Source organism: Hemiscyllium ocellatum, chromosome 32, assembly GCF_020745735.1.
Source record: "Hemiscyllium ocellatum isolate sHemOce1 chromosome 32, sHemOce1.pat.X.cur, whole genome shotgun sequence".
NCBI classification, from domain to species: domain Eukaryota; kingdom Metazoa; phylum Chordata; class Chondrichthyes; order Orectolobiformes; family Hemiscylliidae; genus Hemiscyllium; species Hemiscyllium ocellatum.
This window is the reverse complement of record NC_083432.1, coordinates 16,394,404-16,417,255: the sequence shown is the minus strand read 5'-3', so window position 1 is coordinate 16,417,255 and position 22,852 is coordinate 16,394,404. Positions and strand designations below refer to the sequence as shown.

Below are 22,852 nucleotides of genomic sequence, written 5' to 3'. Positions count from 1 at the left end.
AAGATGTCAGTGAGGGATTCAGCAATGGTAATACTATTGAGTGACAAGGGGAGATGGTTAGATTCTCTGTTTTTGGAAACGGTTATTGCTTAGCTCTGGTGTTACTTACCAGATATCAGTCAAAGCTTGAATTGTGTACAGGACTTGCTGCATTTGAAAAAAAAAGGCCTACTTCTGTGTCGAAGGAGATGTGACTGGTACTGAATGTTGTGCAATCATCAGCAAACATCTTCACCTCTGACCTTATGATGGAGGGAAGGTGAAGATGGAGAAGCTGAAGATGGTAGAACCTCAGGTATTGCTCTAAGAACTGAGATAGTTGACCTCCAACAACCACAGCCATCTTGGAAATCACAGCTGGTCAAGCAGCATTCATGGAAAGAGAGCAAGCTAATGTTTTGATCTAAATGACTCGTAGGCAGATTTCTCTCTGTGCTTGCTGCCTGACCCACTTTGATCTCCAGCATTTTTTGATTTCAGTACAGATTCTAGCATTTGCAGTAATTAATTCCTACCACAGACAAACAGAAAGATTTGCCCTGATCCCCATTGGTTTGTTTTGCCAGGGTTCCACTTTTCACACGTGGTTGAATGCTGCCTTGATGTCACGGGCAATCACTCACCCAGTCTCTGAGTTGACAATGTTATGGCCTATGTTTGAACTAAGGCTGACGTTTGGTCAGGAGCTGACTGTACAGTTTTACAGCATAGAAAAAGGCTCTTCAGTCCAACTTATCTGCATGGACTGCCTATAGCATACACCTCAAGACTGCCTGTACAAGACCCTGCAAATCCACTGGGAATGAAGACACACCAACATCAGCGTCCTCAAGCAGGCTAAGAACCCCAGCATTGAGGCACTGACCAAGCTAAATAGGCTGGCCACGTCACCCACGTGACTGCTGCTCGAAGTGCTCTGCTTCCACCTTCCAAATAGCAGGCGAACCCCACATAGACAGAGGAAAGGCTTCAGTGATACCCTCAAGGCCTCACTGACGAAGTGCTGCATTCCCACAGACACCTGGGAATCACTGGCCAAGACCATCAAATTGGAGGAGGGCATCTGGAAAGGCATCGAGCACCTTGAGACTTGCCAGCGGGAAAAAATGGAAGCCAGGCAAAAACAGCAAAAGGTGTTGTCCCAGTGGCTGACCCGCCCCTTCCCATGACCACCATCTGCCCCAGAGCCTGCAGTAGGTGTTTGGTCTCTATAACTCCCTATGGATCACTCTGAGAGTGGAAGAGAGTCATCTTTGTCTGCAAGAGACTGCTGCTGATCATGATGATCTACCCATTGCATTTCCCAGCAGCAGGTCCATAACATTGTACACTGTTGTGTTTTACGTATTCATCTGAGTGCATCTTAAAATGGTGTGAGGAAATCCAAATATTGTCTGTACCAGGCAGTAAGGTGTATATATATATCTCTTAGTAACATTGTCGACAACACCTGCCTGAGGTCACTGAGAGAGGGCTGATGGGACAGTAATCAGTCAAATGAATATGTCCTGCTTTTTTGTGAATGTACATGAGCAATGTTGCACACTGCTAGGTGGATGCCACCACTGGAGTTATATTGGAACAGCTAGGCTAAAGGGCTTCACTAATTCTGAAGCATACGTCTTCAATCCTATTGCTGAAATGTTATCAGGACTCATAGTCTTTACAGTTTCTAGTGCTTTCAACCATTTATCGATGCCATGTGAAACAAATCAACTTGGCTAAAGATTAGTATCTTTGACGCTGAGAGCCTCAGGAGAGAGCCAAGGTGGATCATCTACTTTTCCCTCCTGGCTGAAAATGGGAATAAGTGTCTTAGATCTTTCATATATTGGGCTCCCCCAATATTGAAGATCGGAGAATTGTGGAGTTAGTTGTTGAATTGTCCACCACCACTCATGACTAAAAGTGGCAGGACTACAGAGCTTTGAACCAGTTATTTGTAATTGCTCAGCTCTCTCTGTTCCATGCTTCTTTCACTGTTAAATATTGTAGCCCTGTGTTAGAACATCACCAGGTTGACTCCTCACGTTTAGGTATGCCTGATGCTGTTCCCGGCATGTTTCCTGCATTCTGTACTGACCTGGGGATGGACTCAAGGTTTTTGTAGGGGGCTAAAATCCCCTCTCTCACACTAAGGTCCAGTTAAGACCCTCGTAGCCGGTGAAAAATTTTTGATCTCGTTTTTTCTAGGTGAACATGAGAGGCAAATGGTATGGATCCCACAAACAGCACGATAAATTGCTGTAATGAAGTTGATTGAAAATACAAGTATTTTCCAGATCATTGGCTGAAATTACTTGCTTTCTTTTGATTGGTAACAGAGGAACTTGTAGCAACCTGGCAGGATCTCGGGGGGTGTTATCTCAGTTGAAGGACATCCCCATCAAATCCTTTGACTATCACCTCAACTTGCTGCTGGGGGAACCTGAGCCCATGATACCCTGACCAGAGAGTGCTGAACTGCAGTTCATCAGCATATTTTTTTCCCTGACAGTCTCACACATGCCTCAGTAATGTCTCCAGAATCTGAACCATTCTCTGAAGGTGGAGCCAGCCCAAGAGGAACAGTGCAAAAGACACAGCAATCACACAGATTGATTCACTCACAATCTTCACAAAATATCTCTCTTCACTTTTAATACAACTGCATATTACGAATTACACTGCTGTCTCATACAGCATCAACAGCAAAACTTCCCAGACACCCTGAAAAGCTGTCTTAAAACTGTACACAGAAATATAATTTCAGGATCCAAACTCCACTGCAATGCATTTCTTTGTGTTAATAAATGATGCTTTTCTTCCTTTTGACCTCTATTGGTGACCGTGCATGCAACACGCAGTCAGATCACAAGCAAGAACAGTGAATTCCATGCAGATTTACAGAGAAATTATGAAACCTTTAGAGAACACTGGAATTGTGTCAATTTTATAAAAACATATGAACTTTAAAAGCTGCTACGTATGATGCACAGGAGTGAGACAATGGGTGGTGCTTTTATCTGAGTTTCATGCCTGAACATATAATTATTGTGAGATTATTCCTCATCAGCATGGAGTTCAAGTTTGCTTCTTATTCTTCACCATATTCCTAAGGCAGTCAGGTCAACAGCATTGACAGATGTGTCATACATCAGTAAAGTGGGGCACTTTAAACTTGTTGATTTTGTCAACCATTACAATTGAGGCACCTGTATGAAGAGTAAGCACTGTGATTGAGGTAGCAAAGGGGCACTTACTGTCATGGAACTGGACTCCAGCAAGACTCTGCTGGCAGAGGACGGAGGAGGAAGATCAGAGGAAACATCAAAATGAAAAAAAATACATAAAATCAGCATGATGATGAGTGACACAATCCCTTGGAAACACTGCAGACACAAGAGGAGTAGGATTAAACGCTCCTCCGACTAGGAACAAGTTGAAAGACAGGTTGGGGTGGGGCGGCATGTAGGGTTGGTGTAGGGTGGTGGGACAATCCATGGCAACCGAAGGATCTCACCTCAGGGCTGCTGATATACAACCATCAGTGAGCAGGGAGTCACCAAGTGCATAGGTTACCTAATGACACATCTGGGTTGGAGTTCCCTCATTCGAAGTTCTGCTCAAGGGATGTGGTAGGGGGATGTGGGAGTGAACTGAGGATGGGAGAGAACTGTGGGGTGGAAGGTAGCTGAGAGGTGGGAGTGGGCTGAGGGGTGAGAGTGGGCTGAGGGGTGAGAGTGGGCTGATTGGTGTGAGTGGGCTGAGGGATGAAAGTGGGCTGAGGGGTGAGAGTGGGTTGAGGGGTGAGAGCGGGCTGAGGGGTGGGGGTGGGAGCGGGCTGAGGGATGAAAGTGGGCTGAGGGGTGAGAGTGGGCTGAGGGGTGAGAGCGGGCTGAGGGGTGGGAGCGGGCTGAGGGGTGAGATTGTGCTGAGGGGTGGGAGTGGGCTGAGGGGTGGGAGAGGGCTGAGGGGTGGGAGCGGGCTGAGGGGTGGGAGCGGGCTGAGGGGTGGGAGTAGGCTGAGGGCTGAGAGCGGGCTGAGGGGTGGGAGAGTGCTGAGGGGTGGGAATGGGCTGAGGGGTGAGAGTGTGCTGAGGGGTGGGAGTGGGCGGAGGGCTGGAAGGAAGTGACCTGCTGAAAGCCCAATATCTCGCCCTTTCTTTCCAGTCAACAGCCGTTACCCTGCGACACTCCTCAATCAGCCCTAGCTGCATTACCAGCAGTGGCCACCAATCCCGGTAGCGCTGCAGGTAATGGTGAGCTCTCAGCCAATGGAATTTCTGTCACTGGATTCAATTCCCTACAAAGGCTCCCACACTGGTTTCCCAAGGGTTCGTGGCAGTTAATTTCTTCAAACCTTCCTCCAGAGGCAAAGTGGGATCACTATTGGTTGTGACACTCCATGTAGCCAAGATTAAAATCTGCTCTCTGAGTTAGACATTAAATTGTATACTGGTTTGATGGAATAATAGATCCATTACTTTAAAGTACATGAAAGACATGTAACTCCTAAGTTTTAAGATTTACTGAAGATCCACATTTTTTAAATACTTTCGCTTCTTGATGAGTGGTGAAAATCCTTTCAAGAGCAGATCATTAACATGGTCAACAGGGTTTGACTATCCACACTCAGTTAAACAGTGTACATTACCAAAAAAAATGCCACTGTTTGCATTTGAACTTTAACACTACTTTTAGCCAATGGCTTTCCCTGGTATGTTTAGTGAAGATGTTAATTTGGTGATTTAAGATCAATCAGCACTTCTGTTAAAAACAACAGCAAAGTTCAACATGCACACTGTTGATGGTCATCAGCCCCATTTTAGTTTCCTTAATACTGTTGAATATCACGGAGTATCCTGGCAGATCCAATGGTGGTAGACCTGCCAATAGCAGCCAATTCTCAGTGAGCATGGGCCATAACTAAGCACTACGCTGTGCCATTGGTATCAGTCAACAATTCAAAAGCAATTTAAGTCTGAAAAGATGCCTTGTTAATGCAACAGTACTTCTAATACAAACATTTATAATGTAGTATAAAAGAAATTCAAAGCACTGATATAATCTTTATATCACAATGTGAGACACAGCCCTCAAATTCTACAAGTAACCTCTGTACAAAAGCATCACGAACAGGTGTGACTCAGTCAGGTCAGGATGGTGTGGGATGCTGATGCAGTGGGGCTAGATATAGTTCAAAGAACACAAAAAATTCAAAAAGGACTTTAGCTTAAGATTCTGCAGTGCGTGCACAGCCCCCTCAATTATAGTCACCACACACTTCCATCCTATCTCCCACATCCCTGCATCAAATCAGAAAGGCCTACTTAAAAAAGACTCTCAAGCCCCTTTTTGCTGCTGTTGTCATTTCTAAAGGCAGTCTCTCCTAAATTAACCTTTTGCCAATCTACATTCACTATTTTAGGGGGTTACAGCGGTTTCTTAAACCATTTTTTCCTTGTCATCTCTGTTCATTATCCATGCTAATTAGCCAACACATCCTGGACTTATCCATCAGTCCAAAGGCCTGGGCTGTGTTGCCTCTCAGTTCTCTTTATTTTGATATTCCTCTCAGTTTTCTGTTTTCATAACATTAAATCAAATGAGTCCAGGCAGTAAAGAGGAGCCTCAGGAAGTGTTAGGCAACATTTAAGAGTTAACTCTCAGAGGAAAAGCACTCAATTGCAAAGCATTACTATTACTAAGACTCCTATCGAGGTTGTCAACTGTAGTTTGGCAATTTTTCAGGCTCCCTTATTTGAACCCCTTCTCTCTCAATCAGGTAGGCTTTTATTACCCCAACTCTGAAAGGTTTTTTTTTAAATACATAAGGGTTCAAATCAAATAGGAATAAAACTACATAATTGCTTCTGATGTGTCAATGATTCTTCACCCAGGATCTCAAGAGAGCATCTGAAGATTCAAATTTAATTCCTGGAGAATTGGCCCATCCTACTCTAAAACAAGAGACAGGAGTTAATGTCGACTGGCAAAGCAACTGTCATGGGACCCGCGAGAAGACTATTGACACAACTAACCCCTAATGAGTTCCCTACAAACATCTATTCTGTGCACTCATACAGAGTATATACAAGTGGAAGACATTTTAATTTACAGAGACAAAGCATTTACTTGATGAACTTCACTCTCCAAGCTCTACCTAAACGATGTGGTGAGTGGGGGTGTTGGAAGTGTAAACATTCCTGGGCAGGTTTTGGCTGAAAATGTTACTGTTTCCTCAGAACAGGCCTCTCACTTTTTTCCAATTCACCTGCTTCCAGCCAGGAAGTCGGTTAAATTCCTCTCTTGACATTTGCACGACTTTCTACAAAGGAAAATAAGACAAGAAATGATTTCAGATCCAAATATTCAAAACAGTGACCCTAATTAAAGCAAGATAACTTAAAAAATCAAACTTACAGATGTGTTACACCTCTCAAGACGTGTCTCAAATAGTTTACATATGAGTTGATATAAGGGCAGTAACTGTTAAAATGAGAGAATGCTTTGGAAATCTTGTGTACTGAAGGACCCCACAAACCAGAAAAATGAGCTTCACACTCTCATGAAAGTGCCTTTATTGCATTATATGGTATCCCTACAGTGTGGAAACAGGCCATTTGGCCCATTGAGTCCGCACCGACCCTCCAAAAAGCAACACACTCAGACCTCTGCTTACCTCCATAACCCTGGAGCCACCATAGCCAACTCTGAAAACTATGATGCAACTTAGCAAGGGCAATCCACATAACCTGCATATCTTTGGTCTGTGGGAGAAAACCAGAGCACACGAAGAAAGCTCATACAGATACTGGGAAAACGTGCAAACTCCACACAGTCACCCAAGCGTGGAACTGAACCCATGTCCCTAGTGCTAAGAGGCAGCAATGTTTTTTTATATAGATATTTTTATTGGGAATTTAACATTTTGACAAATTTACAAAAATAAGCTGAATTTTCAAGCACAAACATTAATATAAAAATAGATCTTAAATATATAATCATCAAAATTCAACTAATCCACAATCATCCAGAGTGTATAGTTGAGTCGCTTACATCCTTCAAATAAGAGAAAATGTTCTCTAATACACTCATAACAGTATGATAAAAAGGAAGCTATTTCCAAACAATAAGAACAAAAAAAAATTAAACATGTTTGAATGGAGATCTTCCCCCTTGTTCTCAGGGGGCCTTACTACCTTTCCAACGTTCCACCATATCCTCTCCCAAACAGCGTCCCACCCTCGACCCGGGCGCTCCTTAATAGGATTTAGATATAATACCGAGCTAGAGTTAACAGTGAGCGCCGCACCCCCACCCCTCCCCACCCACACCTGAGTATATCTAATAGCATCAATGCCACGTACAAACACACATAACTATAAAATTACAACTCCAACAGATTACAGTTAAGTATAATAACATAGCAAGGAAGACAACCCCGCTCCCAGAGGCAAAAGTAAAGTAGAATAAAGTATCCATTTCTCCCCACGGAGTGTGGGAGAGGCAAGCCAACATAAATTGTCTCTTACGATTTATTTAACCGAGTCTAAAAGTTTCTTAGCCTCTTCCGATGATCTAAAATTATACTCGGATCCTTCGTGGGTAAAGCATAACGTCGCTGGGTAGCGTAAGGTGTATTGAATATCTAAGTCCCTTAAACATTTCTTCACCTCATCAAACGCCTTCCTTCTTCGTGCCAAAGCCGGGGAGAAGTCCTGAAATAACGTAATCTTGGATCCTTCATGAATCATAGCTTTAGGATCCTTTCCAAGCTTTCTGGAGGCATCCAGGAGTATTTGCCTCTCCCTATAACTCTGCAGCTGGAACAGGACCGGGCGTGGGCGCTGGTTTGGGCCAGATCCGCGTACTGCGACCCGGTAGGCCCACTCCACCCTTACCCGGTCAGTTTCAGCCCCCAGGTTTAAAAGCTGGGGCAGCCATCGCTCCAGAAATACTACTAACTGTTCTTTCCCTTCTTGCTCTTGAAGGCCCAGCAACCGAATATTCTTTCTCCGATTTCTGTTGTCAATATCATCCATGTAAATTTCAAAGGCCCTGATTCTCTGCTCCAGAGCTCGCACCTGTTCTTCAGCTGTTTGTGCTGCAGCCTCGGAGGTCGTGGCCTTTAGTTCCGCCCCCTCCACTCGGCCCTGTAATTCTCCGATAGAGTGATTCTGTTTCTGCAGCTTTTCTTCGAATGCATTCCATCTCTGTCGGGATTCTGCAATGAAATTGACGAGTGTCGATTCCAGCCTGGCAATCATCTCTATAAGGCCTGTTTTTACATCAGCTGCAGCCGGAGGAGAGGAGGGTGGGGGAGGGGTCTTTGTTTTCTGAGAGCTGCGGGGTCCCTTTGATTTACTCATTATCCACTCAGTATTAGACTATTTAAATATAATATTCAGCAGCTAATTAAGATTAAAGAAATTTTTTGGGTGGTTTGGCAAGTGTGGTGGGGGCAGGAAACCCACTTTATCCAGGTTTTGGGAAGGGCTCTGTAGACTCAGACCTGCTGAGTCGCCGCCATCTTGGATCTCCAGAGGCAGCAATGTTAACCACTGAGCCACACTGCTACCCCATTTTTAAAGTGGAGTAGATTGAATTCAGAACTTCAAACCTGTGCCATCACTGAACTAAGTAGAAATTTCAGCAGAAATAAATCATATATTAGTATAGCAACTTTACATGCCATTTTGGAATGCGTAGTCCAGTGCCACAAATAGCGATGAGATTAATGACTGGTTAATCTGTTTCTGGGCTTCTTTAAGATTAGTCACAATTCCCAAAAAGCCTTCTAGCTCTTTTTCAGATAGTGATCTGTGAGTACAGCTTGCAAACGCACGGCAGGCAAACTATCAAGCAGAATAGCAACATTGTTCACAGACTGCACATACAGTCCGTAAAGATGAGTTATTTTAAAGTCAAAGTACTTATAAAACATTCCCCTACTTTCAAAAAGGAAGATTAACTATTTATAATAACAAGTGAGCCTATGCGTCGCTATAATGTAGAGTTTTACTCAGGCAACATGGTGGTGACATTTTCTGGAAACATTTTTGACTGCTCACAGTCGTCAGCAATGTTGTCTATTTGAGTTGTCAAGTTTTGTTTTTTCACTGACTATAGTTGCTGTTCTAAGGTTTGCTTATCCTTAAGCATTTCAGCAAGATGTTGTCCTCAATGAGCTGCCGATTGGTATCGCTTCTCAAGCTGTGTCAAGTGATTCAAATCTTCTTAGTGTTTTACACTCATGTTTCTCAGGAGCGTCCAGCTAATTTTGAAGCCTCTGAATTTACACACTAGATTCTTCGGACTCTATCAAAACTTCAGCCTTCTGGTTTTCTACTGTATTTGCTCCTTCAACAACATGCTGTAATAATAATCTAGCCTTTCCAACATTTTTACTCCATGTTAGTTTCTTTGAAGCTTTGATCTTTTCCACTTACTGATTAAACAATTGTTTCCTGCTTGATTTGTTCATTACACCATCGTTGTTGCCTTGTTTTTCAGAAAGGGCTGCCTCATGAGTGATTTGCAACCCTTTGCTCTGAGCACTGTCCATTTCCCCCTGCATTAGCAGGTCTGTCATTTTCTCCAGCATAACTTTGAGTCTGAGCCAATGTTTCTGCAGCTGCTCCTGCTCAGCCTGATCTGTTTCAAGTGCGAGTTGTTTCAGCCCTTCCTATAATTTCACTGGTTGATGACACCAATCATTTCACTGGTTGATGACACAAATCTTGTAGTTTGTTACTTCCTATTTTTTGCTGTTCATTTATTTTTTTGTTAACCAAACAGAAGTATCCTCTCAAGACTTATTAGTTTCAGAGATGGTGGTCTCAAAATGGCATTTTTTCCTGAGCTACTGGTTCAGCCTTTCCCTCTTGAGCTTTCCTTTTTCCAAAGCAGGGAGTTGAGATTTTAACTCCATCAATAAGGATGTAAGTTAAATGGTATATATTTCTTTCATATTCAGTTCTGCAAATTCTCGCTGTAGCTTCTGTTGTGACTCTGATGCTTGACTGATTCCATGGATTGTGACAAGTGCAAGCTCATGTCCTGCTAGTGTGCCCCTGACTGCTGGCCCAGCAGTGTCTATGATGTAGAATATCTGTGATGACTAGGCACTTCAGCACTATAGATGCTACACATGGAATTGGTGAACTGTTCACATTCCCACATTTTGTCTAGACTGTCCAAGTCTGTGGTTATGTACTTTTTAGAATTTGCCGGCACAGTAGATTGGCACTTTGCCCCTCTGTCAATCTTAGACAAAAACAAATAGTCACTAGTTTTGTGATTCAAACAATCACTAAGTAGTCACTAGCAGGACAAATAATTTAAATTTTTATAAATGCTTCACATGGTGTAATGACTAGATGTTTTTCCAGAAAATGTAGAAAGCATGTTCACAACTCTTTATCTCCTCAAGAACACCATCAGTTTCCGGACTATACTCCTTGTGTCTTCATGCAAATATCAGGATATCAGTTAGCCTTTATTGTAGTTTGAAGGTACTCCTGTGCATGGTCCGTTGGGTTGGTGCTACATCAGTCTTTGCTCTAATGCATTGTCTCTGTCAATGACCTATTTTGTCACATGCCTTGCAAAAATTCACAAAAAGCTAGACATTTCCATGGCTAAGTGCAATCTTGCTATGTTTGGGTGTTCTGGTGATCATGTCAACCATCAAGTGTATGCTCAGGTGTGATGACATGATGGCTTTAAGAGGTGTATTTTATCCCGTTTTTTTGAAGAGAAGTTTTAAGGCAGAGGTGATGGGCAGTCTACTCAGAGCCACAGACTAAACAGTTTGTGAGACATTTTTTTTTAAGTTGGAATGATAGAGCAGCCTGAATAGGTCGGGTCAAGCTCTCACAGAACCAGGATTTGGAAGTTGCAGTACATCTCTCCCTGCCACTCTCTCTCGCTTGGATTTTCTCTTATGTTTTCCCTCCTGGACTGGAGAATTGCCTGTGAGAAATTTTTCTGAACTTGCCTTTTGCCATAGGTGTGTTTATAGGATGTTACAATGCTAAACAGTTACTGTTTAGTAGTAAAATAATCTATTATTCTATTAAGTTTTCCAGTTATTTTTAAGTTGTTCCAATTTCATTTTTCTTTTGTTGTATTTTAACTATAGTGTATCAGTAAAGTGTGCTTTGCTTTAAATCTGGTTGGTTAACCAGTCACATTGCATCTGGGAATCAACACCTTACACTTACCTGAAAAATAAGAAAAAGTTAGGGTCAAGACTATCATCTTGAGGGGGGTTTGGTCTGGTCCATAACATCAAACCCTGTGACCTTCATCCACCTGTGAGGATTACTTTGCATTTATGTCCACTCTATAGTACTACTTTAACACTCGGATTGACTAGCAAATCTTTCTAGAAGGGAATGGATACAATCACTAGATCAACAATTCAGCTTGGTAGTTCCCCATCTGACACATCACATGATGAGCTATTTTCTCTGCATCCGCTTACAAAGTGGTCTGAGTTCTGTGCGCATTTTGTCTAAATGTAGTTGCAGCAAACTATTAAGGCTAATGGAACGTCAGCCTTTAGAGCAAGAGGACTTCAGTACCAGCTTCAGTTCTATAGAAGCTTGGTTAAAATGGAATACTGTGTGCACTTATGATCTAGTTACCTCAGATTTATATTCTTTATAGTTTCAAAGAATGAGAGGTGATCTCGTTGAAACCTACAAAATACTTAAAGAGATATTGGGTTGATATAGGTAAGTTGCTTCCCCTGCTGGGAGTCTAGGGGGCTTAACTTAAAAAGCAAACAGATGCCATTAAGGACTGAGCTGAGGAAAAACTATTTTAAGCAGATCATTGCAAATCACTGGAATTCTCTGCTCCAAGAGTTGTGGAACTCCGTCTATGAGTATATTTGAAGTAAAGGTTGATAGATTTATGATCACTGATGTTGTAAAGGATTATTGGGATAGTTTAGGTAAAAAGCAATGAAATATTTGAGCAGCCATGATTGTATTAAACCACAGAGCAAGTTTGATGGGTTGATTGACCTATAAAAAACATTATCCTCGTCAATGAATTGATGATTTAATCTGATTTTGAATTGGTGTTCAAATGTGGCCAATATCTTCTGGCTCTCCAGCTGTTAATCTTGACATGTTAAGTCTCCATTCCCAGTTTTCTCAGTAATCCTATTAGGTTAGACACATCAGAATCTAGAGACTATAGCTCTGATCGCTGTTTAAACATTTTGAATGATGTTAGGAGGTCTGCTGTGTTGCAATTTAAAGGAGGGAATTTTGTAGACATCCTGAAAGTAAGCATTTGATCCTCCCTTGTTTGTAATCGAACCAACGCATGCCCTGATCACTTGCCTTTCTCAAGTGAGTTTCGTTCTCACGTTGGTTAAACTAGCCTCTCGAGAGGGATTTGTCTGCTTACCAGCAAGCTGTGATTTCAACACTTTGATGTTGATGCGATGAGGATTTTCTTTACACTTTAGCATCAATTAATATTGTTGACCATGCATTTTGCCTGTACATTAACGTGCTTGCTGAACCATGATATGCCTCATTAGCATGATTTTTTCCACCACTGTTCACCATGTCATGCTAACGATGATGGTCAAATAACAATTCACTGTTCCAGGGATTAATTAACTCCATGGGTTTGTTTCTTTATAACAATAGAAAACATTATAAGTAATGAATTTGACATTACAGTGAGCCAAATGCTTTCTTTTGTGAAGCTTTCAAACTCACAGAAGACCAACTTGTCAGGCAATGTCACAAGATTGTATATATTGTTATGACACAGGGAAAACCCCTCTGGTAATTTAAATCAACAACACAGAAAAGATTTACCTCGTGCTGTAATCTGTTAAAATTTGAGGTAAAGACTTATCTCAGAGGTCACTACTTAAGGTAAAAATTAACAACTTTATTCTTTAAGTCCAACAGAGAATAGTAAAACCAACAACTATTTACAATTCCTTTCTTTTAAACTTATCTTTTACTTCCCACTCTACAATACTAGTCTGATAAAAAAAATCCCATTTAGGATTTACAAAAACAAATTCAACTTTTCAAACGGGTCAGCTATCGAATCTTCTCTTTGTGTTTTCCTCTGCAGATTCCTCTATTGTCTTTTCAATGTTCTGCTGCTCAAGTTTCTTATAGACAGGTCGCTTTCAGAGAGCTGTTCTGCTGGCAGTCTGTACTTGTTGATGACTTGGTAATTCTCCCTCTGGCTGTTCAAAATGTCCGAATTTATACCCCAAAACATTGGATCGTTTAATTGGTTTCAATATTATTAAAATACTAAATTTAAATTCGATTGGATTGTGGTATCTTGGGGCATGATTTAAATTGATTAGCCGAATTTGAAGCTGCTTTTGTTTCATGGCAACCCATGCTGCTGCTAGCTGTTTCAACCAAGTGTTACATAGTTACATTGTTCCGGACTCTGTTGTCTTTGTTCTGGCTAGCTTTTCAACTCTCTTAAAGGTACAGTACCTCCACATCTTCATAACAATATACAGCACAGGGAATTCAAATGGTGAGCTCTCTTAAAGTCAACGGCACCTGTTGCATTCTGGTGCATTATCTAAGTTGCTGTTAACTATCTCTTGATAGGGGCAGTGACTGTTTTAAGGTGATTTGACCATTGCCACACATGATAATTTTATTCATTACTGGAAGTTATCAGTGCTGTGTTTGAACACTTGAAGTATATTCATATTATTCCATCAAATAAAGTTTATTTTTCTGAAAAACACTTTCTCCCCAATTAACCTCAAAGCCCAAAAGTAATATTAAAAGATGAAGTCACCATATTCGACAAAGGTTACCTTAAAATCTTCATCAGACAGATAGGTTTCCAGTCTATGTGGGTCAATTCCCTCTGGTAAGGGTCTGGACATAATCTCCTCCAATGAGTACTGTGTCTTGCATAATCTTGATAAGGCATCCTGAACAAGGAGCACTCTGTTTGCACCACCCCACTTCCCCTGAAGCACACAAGGAATATTCTGGTGAAGAAAGTTACTATTCTTATGAGAAGTGCCAAATACCATTATGCAAACAGACAGATATTGTCTTTGTGTAACTAGATTTGATTACTTACTAACTTACAGTGTGGAAACAGGCCCTTCGGCCCAACAGGTCCACACCGACCCTCCAAAGAGCAACGCACCCAGATCCATTCCCCTTCACCTAACACTACGAGCAATTTAGCATGGCCAATGCACATTTTTGGACTGTAGGAGGAAACCGGAGCACCCGGAGGAAACCCACGTAGACACGGGGAGAATGTGCAAGCTCCACACAGTCAGTTGCCTGAGGCCGTTGTCAGTTGTCTCTGGCGCTGTGAGGCAGCAGTGTTAACCACTGTGCCACCGTGCTGCCCATGGTTAAAAACAGGCAATAGTAACTCTGCAGTCGATCTCATCCCTCCTATTTTTACATAACTAGAGGACATAGGTTAAAGGTGAAAGGGGAAAGACCTGAGGCGTAACATTTTCACGCAGAGTGTGAATGGAATGAGCTGCCAGAGGAAGTAGTGGAGACTGGTACAATTACAACATTTAAAAGGCATCTAGAGGTGTACATGAATAGGAAGGGTTTGGAGGGATATGGGCCAAATGTTGGCAACTGGGACTAGATTAATTTAGGATATGTGGTCGTCATGGATGAGTTGGACCAAAAGGTCTGTTTCCGTGTGACACAACCCTATGAGCTATATCCATCCAGGTTAATCAAAATGAAAGTGAAAGATGTAGGAATGTTCTAATTAACCTGTTCAGAAATGTAATACACACCTCTGGAGCAGGTGGGACTTGAGCCTATGCTGCCTGGCTCAGAGGCAGGGACACTGCCATTACACTACAAGAGTCCATGGGGAACAATGCAAAATGAGCAGCCCACTAACCATCACCTGTTATTCATTACAGCATTCTGTGAGGCCCTCTTGTGCTGCAGTGATAGTGTCTCGACCACTAGATCGGGAATCCCATGGTCAAGTCCTACCTGGCCCAAAGGTGCGTAATAAAGTCTCTGAACAAATTGATTACAAAAATGTTTTAAAAATAAAACTGCAATAAAGAGAATCTTATGTAACTATTTGAAAGTGTTAATCTCGTAAACCCAGCAGGATCACCTTGAATCGCACTCTGATAGATTTCTAAAATGTGAGTCATTAACAGCTACAACTCGCGTGTTGTAGTAGTGTGGTCTGCTAATTGCTCCCTGTCCAGTAAATACATCACTGCATCATCCGTATGATATATTTATGTAGCTGCTACAGCTTAGTAAGTACTTTATCTCAAATGCTCCTCACAGGTAGGTTATGAGACATTGATACCAATGACTCAGATAGGAAGGGGTATGTGTTCCTGTATTTCAAAGTTACTGTACTAGGTAGAACATTAGCAAGTCAGAACCTCAAAAGTAGTAATCCCCTGATTTACTCCCAGTACTGTGTGTAAATGAATACAGAAATAGGAAGGTAAAACCAATGAATTGTGGTTAGAAATATAGTGTGGAAAGGAGAGCTTTAGATTCCTGGAAAATACCTTCAAAGAAAAAACACCAAACAGCCGACAAGGCAAATAATCAAGGGTGTTGATTTCTTAATCTGCCTTGATTTAGTGCCATAAATGTGTTTAAAAATCTGAAGAAAAGGAGTAATGAGAGAGAGATAATGAGGGGAAATTCTAAAGAGGGGAGCTTATCCATTAAGAATAGTCAATGGCTGAAGTTGAGAAGGGTACCTGCTTTGGCAAAACTAAAACCCAACCTCACTCCGGAGAGATAATCATCCGAACCAGCTTAGCATTACAAAGTGTGTTATGGTTGATGAGAAACTTCTTCACCCAGAGAGTAGTGGATATGTGGAGTGCTCTGTCCCAGAAAAGATGGATAGAGCTTTTAGAGATAGTGGAATCGAGGGTTATGGGGATAAGGCAGGAACAGGATTCTGATTGTGGATGATCAGCCATGATCATAATGAATGGTCGTGCTAGCTCGAAGGGCCGAATGGCGTACTCCTGCACCTACTGTCTATTATCTATTGTTGAGAAGTGATGGTACCTGTTGCAAACTCTCGGTGTTGTGTTCCCACCTCGGGAAGATATTGGTGAAGGTCAGTGGCTCTGTGCCAGCGTGCACCAGGTACGCTTTCGGAGGTCGCCTTGGGTTCTTTTCTGGTTGGACAAGACACAAAGATTTCAGTCTCTGCCTCAAGACCGAGATCAAAGAAATTATGCATTAACTCTCAGTTTTGATTCACCACACTGCGTTTTCAGACTGACCTGTGCAGTACTGCAGTGTAGTCTCCATGGCACATTTCCGCTCCATATCCCACCGGATTTTCGCTGAACCTGTGCTTTCACTGTCCTCTGGCCACCAGCCCTGCCACAGGTAAACCTCCAACTGGTTATCCATGAGGAACAAAGCTGGAGGAACACCAAGTGTAAAATGGGTCTTCCAGTCATATACCAGTTAGAGAACAGAATCAACATAAACTTCTGACACTTCTTCAGCATCAGTTCTAACCTGAGGCCTGCAAATCTCAAGTCACATTAGCGCTCCCCTTATATCCCCAAAACTGCTGTAAAGTGACACTTGGCTGGCAGACAAGAACGATAGGTTCTGTATCCAGCAAACTAGCAAGTAGAAAGGATTTTAGGAAAATCCTTTTGGGAGACAATTGTAAGGATGGCAAAGGAAGGTTTGGGGCTTCCTCTTGGTCTTTCAAAAGATTGGTTTCATTTTACCACGGAATAAGCTTAGGAAAACAGGGCAGGATTTCTGTCCTCGAAGAAGGAATCTGGAAGTACCCATCAATTATATTTTCAATTTGAGACACAGGCACAGTCTGGAGATAGACTCACTACCTCCATATGTTGGCCCAAAGTGGCAACGAAGGTAGATGGGTATTGGGGTGGGTGGATTAGAAGTTCTACCTCCAATCACTGGGATGTTAACCCAGTTCTCAATATGACTGCTAGGCCCCTTAGCTTTATTAGAGTGGTGCTGGAAAAGCACAGCAGGTCAGGCAGCATCTGAGGAGCAGGAAAATCGACGTTTCGGGCAAAAGCCCTTCATCAGGAATAGAGGCAGGGTGCCTGCATTGTGGAGAGATAAATGAGAGGGGAGGGGGAAGAAAGTAGTATAGAATACAATAGATGAGTGGGGGTGGGGATGAAGGTGATAGGTCAGAGAGGAGGGAGGAGTGGTTAGATGGAAAGGAAGATAGGCAGGTAGGACAGGTCATGAGGTTGGTGCTGAGCTGGAAGTTTGGAGCTGGGGTGAGGGGAAATGAGGAAACTGGTGAAATCCATATTGATGCCTTGGGGTTGAAGTATTCTGAGGCGGAAGATGAGGCGTTCTTCCTCCAGGCGTCGGGTGGTGAGGGAGCGGCGGTGGAGGAGGCCCAGTACCTGCATGTCCTTGGCAGAGTGGGGGGGAGTTGAAATGTTGGGCCACAGGGCAGTGGGGTTGATTGGTGCTGGTGACCTGGAGGTGTGCCCTAAAGCGCTCTGCTAGGAGGGGCCCAGTCTCCCCAAGGTAGAGGAGACCACATTGGGAGCAACAGATACAATAAATGATATTGGTGGATGTGCAGGTAAAACTTTGATGGATGTGGAAGGTCCTTTGGGGCTTTGGATGATGGTGAGGGAGGAAGTGTGGGCGCAGATTTTGCAGTTCCTGCTGTGGCAAGGGAGGGTGCCTGGAAGGGAGGTGGGTTGTTGGGGGGCTTGGACCTGACCAGGTAGTCATGGAGGGAATGGTCTTTGCAGAAGGCGGAAATGGGTGGCGAGGGAAATATATCCCTGGTGCTGGGGTCAGTTTGGAGGTGACAGAAATGTCTTTGGCTTATGTGGTTTATGCGAATGTTGGTAGGGTGGAAGGTGAGCACCAGGGGCGTTCTGTCCTTGTTACGATTGGAGGGATGGGGTTTGAGGACGGAGGTGCGGGATGTGGACGAGATGCGTTGGAGGGCATCTTTAACCACGTGGGAAGGGAAATTGCGGTCTCTGAAGAAGGAGACCATCTCGTCTGTTCTGTGGTGGAACTGGTCCTCTTGGGAGCAGATACGGCGGAGGCAGAGGAATTGGGAATATGGGATGGCATTTTTGCAGGAGGTAGGGTGGGAAGAGGTGTAATCCAGGTAGCTGTGGGAGTCATTGGGTTTGTAAAAAATGTCAATGTCAAGTTGGTCATCATTAATGGAGATGGAGAGGTCCAGGAAGGGGAGGGAGGTGTCAGAGATGGTCCAGGTAAATTTAAGGTCGGGATGGAAAGTGTTGGTGAAGTTGATGAATTGCTCAACCTCCTCGCGGGAGCATGTGGCACAAATGCAATCATCAATGCAGTGGAGGAAGAGGTGGGGAGTGGTGCCGGTATAACTACAGAAGATGGACTGTTCTACGTAGCCAACAAATGGACAGGCATAGCTGGGGCCCATATGGGTGCCCCATGGCTACCCCTTTGGTCTGGAAGAAGTGGGAGGATTCGAAGGAGAAATTGTTAAGGGTGAGGACCAGTTCAGCCAAATGAATGAGAGTGTCAGTGGATGGGTACTATTGGGGACATCGGGAGAGGAAGAAATGGAGGGCTTGGAGGCCCTGGTCACAGTAGGCTACCTCTTCTTCCGCTACATTGATGACTGCATTTGCCCCATGGTAGGCTACTGCAAAAAATATGGAGGTATGGCATTGAGGGTGAGTTGGAGGTTTGGATTAGGAATTGGCTGGCTGGAAGAAGACAGAGGGTAGTAGTTGATGGTCAAGGTTCATCTTGGAGTGCAGTTACCAGTGGTGTTCCGCAAGGATCTGTTTTGGGACCATTGCTGTTTGTCATTTTTATAAATGACCTGAAGGAGGGGCTAGAAGGTTGGGTGAGCAAGTTTGCGGATGATACGAAAGTCGGTGGAGTTGTTGACAGTGAGGAAGGATGTGGCAGGTTACAGCGGGATATAGATAAGCTGCAGAGCTGGGCAGAAAGGTGGCAAATGGAGTTCAATGTAGCTAAATGTGAAGTGATTCACTTTGGTAGGAGTAACAAGAAGATGGAGTACTGGGCTAATGGTCGGAAACTTGGTAGTGTGGATGAGCAGAGGGATCTTGGTGTCCATGTACACAGATCTCTGAAAGTTGCCATCCAGCTAAATAGTGCTGTGAAGAAGGCATATGGCGTACTGGCTTTTATTGGTAGAGGAATTGAGTTCCGGAGTCCTAAGGTCATGTTGCAGTTGTATAAGACTCTGGTGCGGCTGCATCTGGAGTATTGTGTGCAGTTTTTGGTCGCCATACTTTGGGAAGGATGTGGAGGCACTGGAATGGGTGCAAAGAAAGTTTACCAGGATGTTGCCTGGTATGGTAGGAAGATCATATGAGGAAAGGCTGAGGCACTTGGGGCTGTTTTCATTGGAGAAAAGAAGGTTTGGGGTGACTTGATAGAGGTGTACAAGATGATTAGGGGTTTAGATAGGGTTGACCATGCGAACCTTTTTCCATGTATGGAGTCAGATATTACGAGGGGACATAGCTTTAAATTAAGGGGTGATAGGTATAGGACAAATGTTAGGGGTAGATTCTTTACTCAGCGAGTCATTAGCCCTACCAGTAACAGTGGTGGACTCTCCCTCTTTATGAGCATTTAAACGGGCATTGGATAGGCATATGGAGGATAGTGGGCTAGTGTAGGTTAGGTGGGCTTGGGTCGGCGCAACATTGAGGGCCGAAGGGCCTGTACTGCGCTGTATTTTTCTATGTTCTATGTTCTATGGTGGATGGAGTTGTAGAGGGATTGGATATCCATGGTGAAGATGAGGCGTTAGGGTCCGGGGAAACTGAAGTCTTGGAGGAGGTGGAGGGTGTGGATGGTGTCTCAAACGTATGTGGGGAGCTCCTGGACTAGGGGGGATAGGACAGTGTCAAGGGAGGTGGAGATGAGTTCGGTGGGGCAGGAGCAGGCTGAGGCAATGCATCGGCCAAGGTGGTCAGGCTTGTGGATCTTGGGAAGGAGGTAGAATCGGGCGGTGTGGGGTTCCCGGACTATGTGGTTGGAAGCTGTGAGTGGGAGATCTCCTGAGGTGATGGGGTTCTGTATGGTCTGGGAGGTGACAGTTTGATGATGGGGAGTGGGGTCATGGTCGAGGGGGCAGTAGGAGGAGGTGTCTTCAAGTTGGCGTCTGGCTTCAGCAGTGTAGAGGTCAGTGCGCCAAACTACCATTGCACTCCCTTTATCTGCTGGTTTGATGGTGAGGTTGGGATTGGAGCAGAGGCACTCCAGACCACCCTTAGCTTTATTGTATCCCTATTATGTCCCCTTTGTATCACAAATACTCCTCCATGCATCCAATCATGCCCCATACAACCTATGTTCCTGTATACTACCCAATGCCCATTCAAATCTTACCCATTCATCCTTCATATCTACTTTGCAATTATTCATCAGGTAGAGAAACAATGATCTTGACAACAACACTAAAACATCTTTGAAACACTCTATGATGCTGTCAAAATAAGAAAATAGGGATTTAAAAAACTCTTGAAAACATTTGCCCTCCTTTCCAGGTTTATAAAATTGTCACACGTATTTTCATATTGAGAAATCTCCTTAATACTGTTAACATTTCCTAAATTTTATCCAAACGAACAGATAAGTATTGAAAAACTAAACTGAAGAAAGGTAGTTTATCCAAGCTCATAGTCAACCAAAGCTAAGAGTATCCTTCACAGGTGAGTAGGTTTGGAACACAGTCAAATATTCATAATGAAATCCCACTGTGCAATTGTGTCAATGAAGACTTTAAAGCTAAGCTGATTGAAGAAGGTGGAACAGATGTCCACCAACTGGGTAACATAGCTGCAAATGTGTTGCTGGTCAAAGCACAGCAGGCCAGGCAGCATCTCAGGAATAGAGAATTCGACGTTTCGAGCATAAGCCCTTCATCAGGAATAGTTGACCGACAGATCAACTACCATTGGATATGGAATTTAAGCAGAATTATATTGGAAATGTAAAATTAGCACAAAACGTGACTTTAAAATAAGAACTGAATTAAGTTTGAATATTCTGGTCCAAGCTCTTGATGTTTCCTATATAACTGGGTCAAATTTGGCAACTTAACTAAGTTCTAACCTCTCAATGACCTGGCAAAGTCCCTCCCTTCACACCCTTCCCCAAGCTGAGAATCCTTCAACGCCATACAGCTCACTTCCACCTCTTTCCCAAGATCCGCAAACAAGACTGCCCAGGCACACCCATAGTTTCTAGGTGAAAGTGAGTACTGCAGATGCTGGAGATCAGTCAAGATTAGAGTGGTGCTGGAAAAGCACAGCAGGTCAGGCAGATTCCTGATGAAGAGCTTTTGCCTGAAGTGTCAATTTTCCTGCTTTTTGGATGCTGCCTGACCTGCTGTGCCTTTCCAGCACCACTCTGATCTTGACACCCATAGTTTCTGCTTGCTCCAGCCCCACAGAACCCATTTCTTCCAACATAGATTCAGTTTCTTCTCCCCTTGTCTCATCCCTTCCCGTTCACATTCACAATTCCTCTGAAGCTTAAAGTCAGTTGCAGACTTCTCAGTTTGTGGGGTCCAGCCGCCTCCTCTTTGCAAGGATGTGCACTCCTTTTACTCATCCACCTCCCATCAGGATGGTCTCAGGGTTCTCTGTTTCTTCCTGGAATAAGGCCTGAACCGTCCCCATCCTCCTCCACCCTCCTCCGTCTGGCTGAAATCGTCCTCACTCTGAACAACTTCTCTTTTAATTCCTCTCACTTTGTTTCAGGTCAAAGGGGTATGTGCACGGGCCCGAGTTATGCCTGTCTTTAAGCGGTATGTGAAACATTCCTTGTTTCAGTCCAATTCTGGACCCCACCCACAACTCTTTCTCCAGTACATTGATGATATCATTGGTGCTGCTTCCCTCTCATCCGGTCTTGAAAATGTTTATCGATTTTGTTTCCAACTTCTGCCTCTCTCTCACCTTCACCTGGTCCATCTCTGACCATCCCTTCCCTTCCTCGACATCTCCGTTTCTATTCCTGGGAATAAACCCACCAATTCCCAGAGTTACTTTGACCATACATCCATACACCCTGTGAAGGCTGTTTTACACTTTCACAGTTAATCCATCTCTGTCACTTCTGCTGTGATGATGCCAACTTTGACAAGTGGGCCTCTGAAATGTCAACCTTCTTCCTCAACTGAGGCTTCCCCAGCACTGTAGTTGAAAGAGCCTTCAACCGGGTCTGACCCATCTCCCACACTTCAGCCCTCACTCCCTCTCTTCCCTCCCCCAACTATGATAGTGTCCCCTTTGTCCTCACCTACCATCTCACCAGCATCAACATCCAGAGGATCATTAGCTAATATTTCTGCCACTTCTAGTGGGGTGCAATCACCAGACACACATTCCCCTCCCCTCCCCTGTCCACCTTCCGCAAGGACCGTTCCCTCTGGCATACCCTGGTTCACTCCTCCTTCGCTCCCAACATGTCCACCCCCTCCCAAGAGCCCTTGGCACCTTTCCCTGCAACTGCAGAAGGTGTAACACCTGCCCACTTACTTCCTCTCTCCTCAGTATCCAAAGGACCAAACACACCTTGTAGGTGAAGCAGCGCTTTGCCTGCACTTAATTCAATCTAGTTGACTGCTTTCACTGCTGACAATGTGATTTCCTCTACACTGGGGAAACAAAACGTAGACAGGGTGACTGCTTCTCAGAAAACCTAATTCTGTCTGCCAAAAAAGGTCCTGAGTTTCCCGTTTTCTACCATTTCAACACACTAACCTGGTCAATCTTTCTATCTCAGGCTTGCTGCAGTGCCTCAGTGAAGCTCAGCACAAGCTGGAAGAACAGCATCTCACTT

General features: G+C 43.8%; 1 protein-coding gene across 9 annotated transcripts in view; it reads right to left on the bottom strand.

The window, feature by feature from the left end:
* Positions 1-2,614: 2,614 nt before the first annotated feature.
* Positions 2,615-22,852, bottom strand: part of svild (supervillin d) — a 227,065-nt gene continuing 206,827 nt past the window's right edge. For 8 of the 9 annotated variants that reach the window (XM_060848960.1, XM_060848961.1, XM_060848967.1 and 5 more), the window contains 4 exons: positions 16,279-16,422; positions 16,058-16,170; positions 13,819-13,998; positions 2,615-6,309 (listed from right to left, as the gene is read on the bottom strand). In XM_060848960.1, the coding sequence (XP_060704943.1) occupies positions 6,223-6,309; positions 13,819-13,998; positions 16,058-16,170; positions 16,279-16,422 (524 nt within the window). In that variant the 3' untranslated portion in view covers positions 2,615-6,222. The remainder of the gene's footprint in view (positions 6,310-13,818; positions 13,999-16,057; positions 16,171-16,278; positions 16,423-22,852) is intronic. The other variant, XM_060848963.1, reaches the window with a different exon arrangement.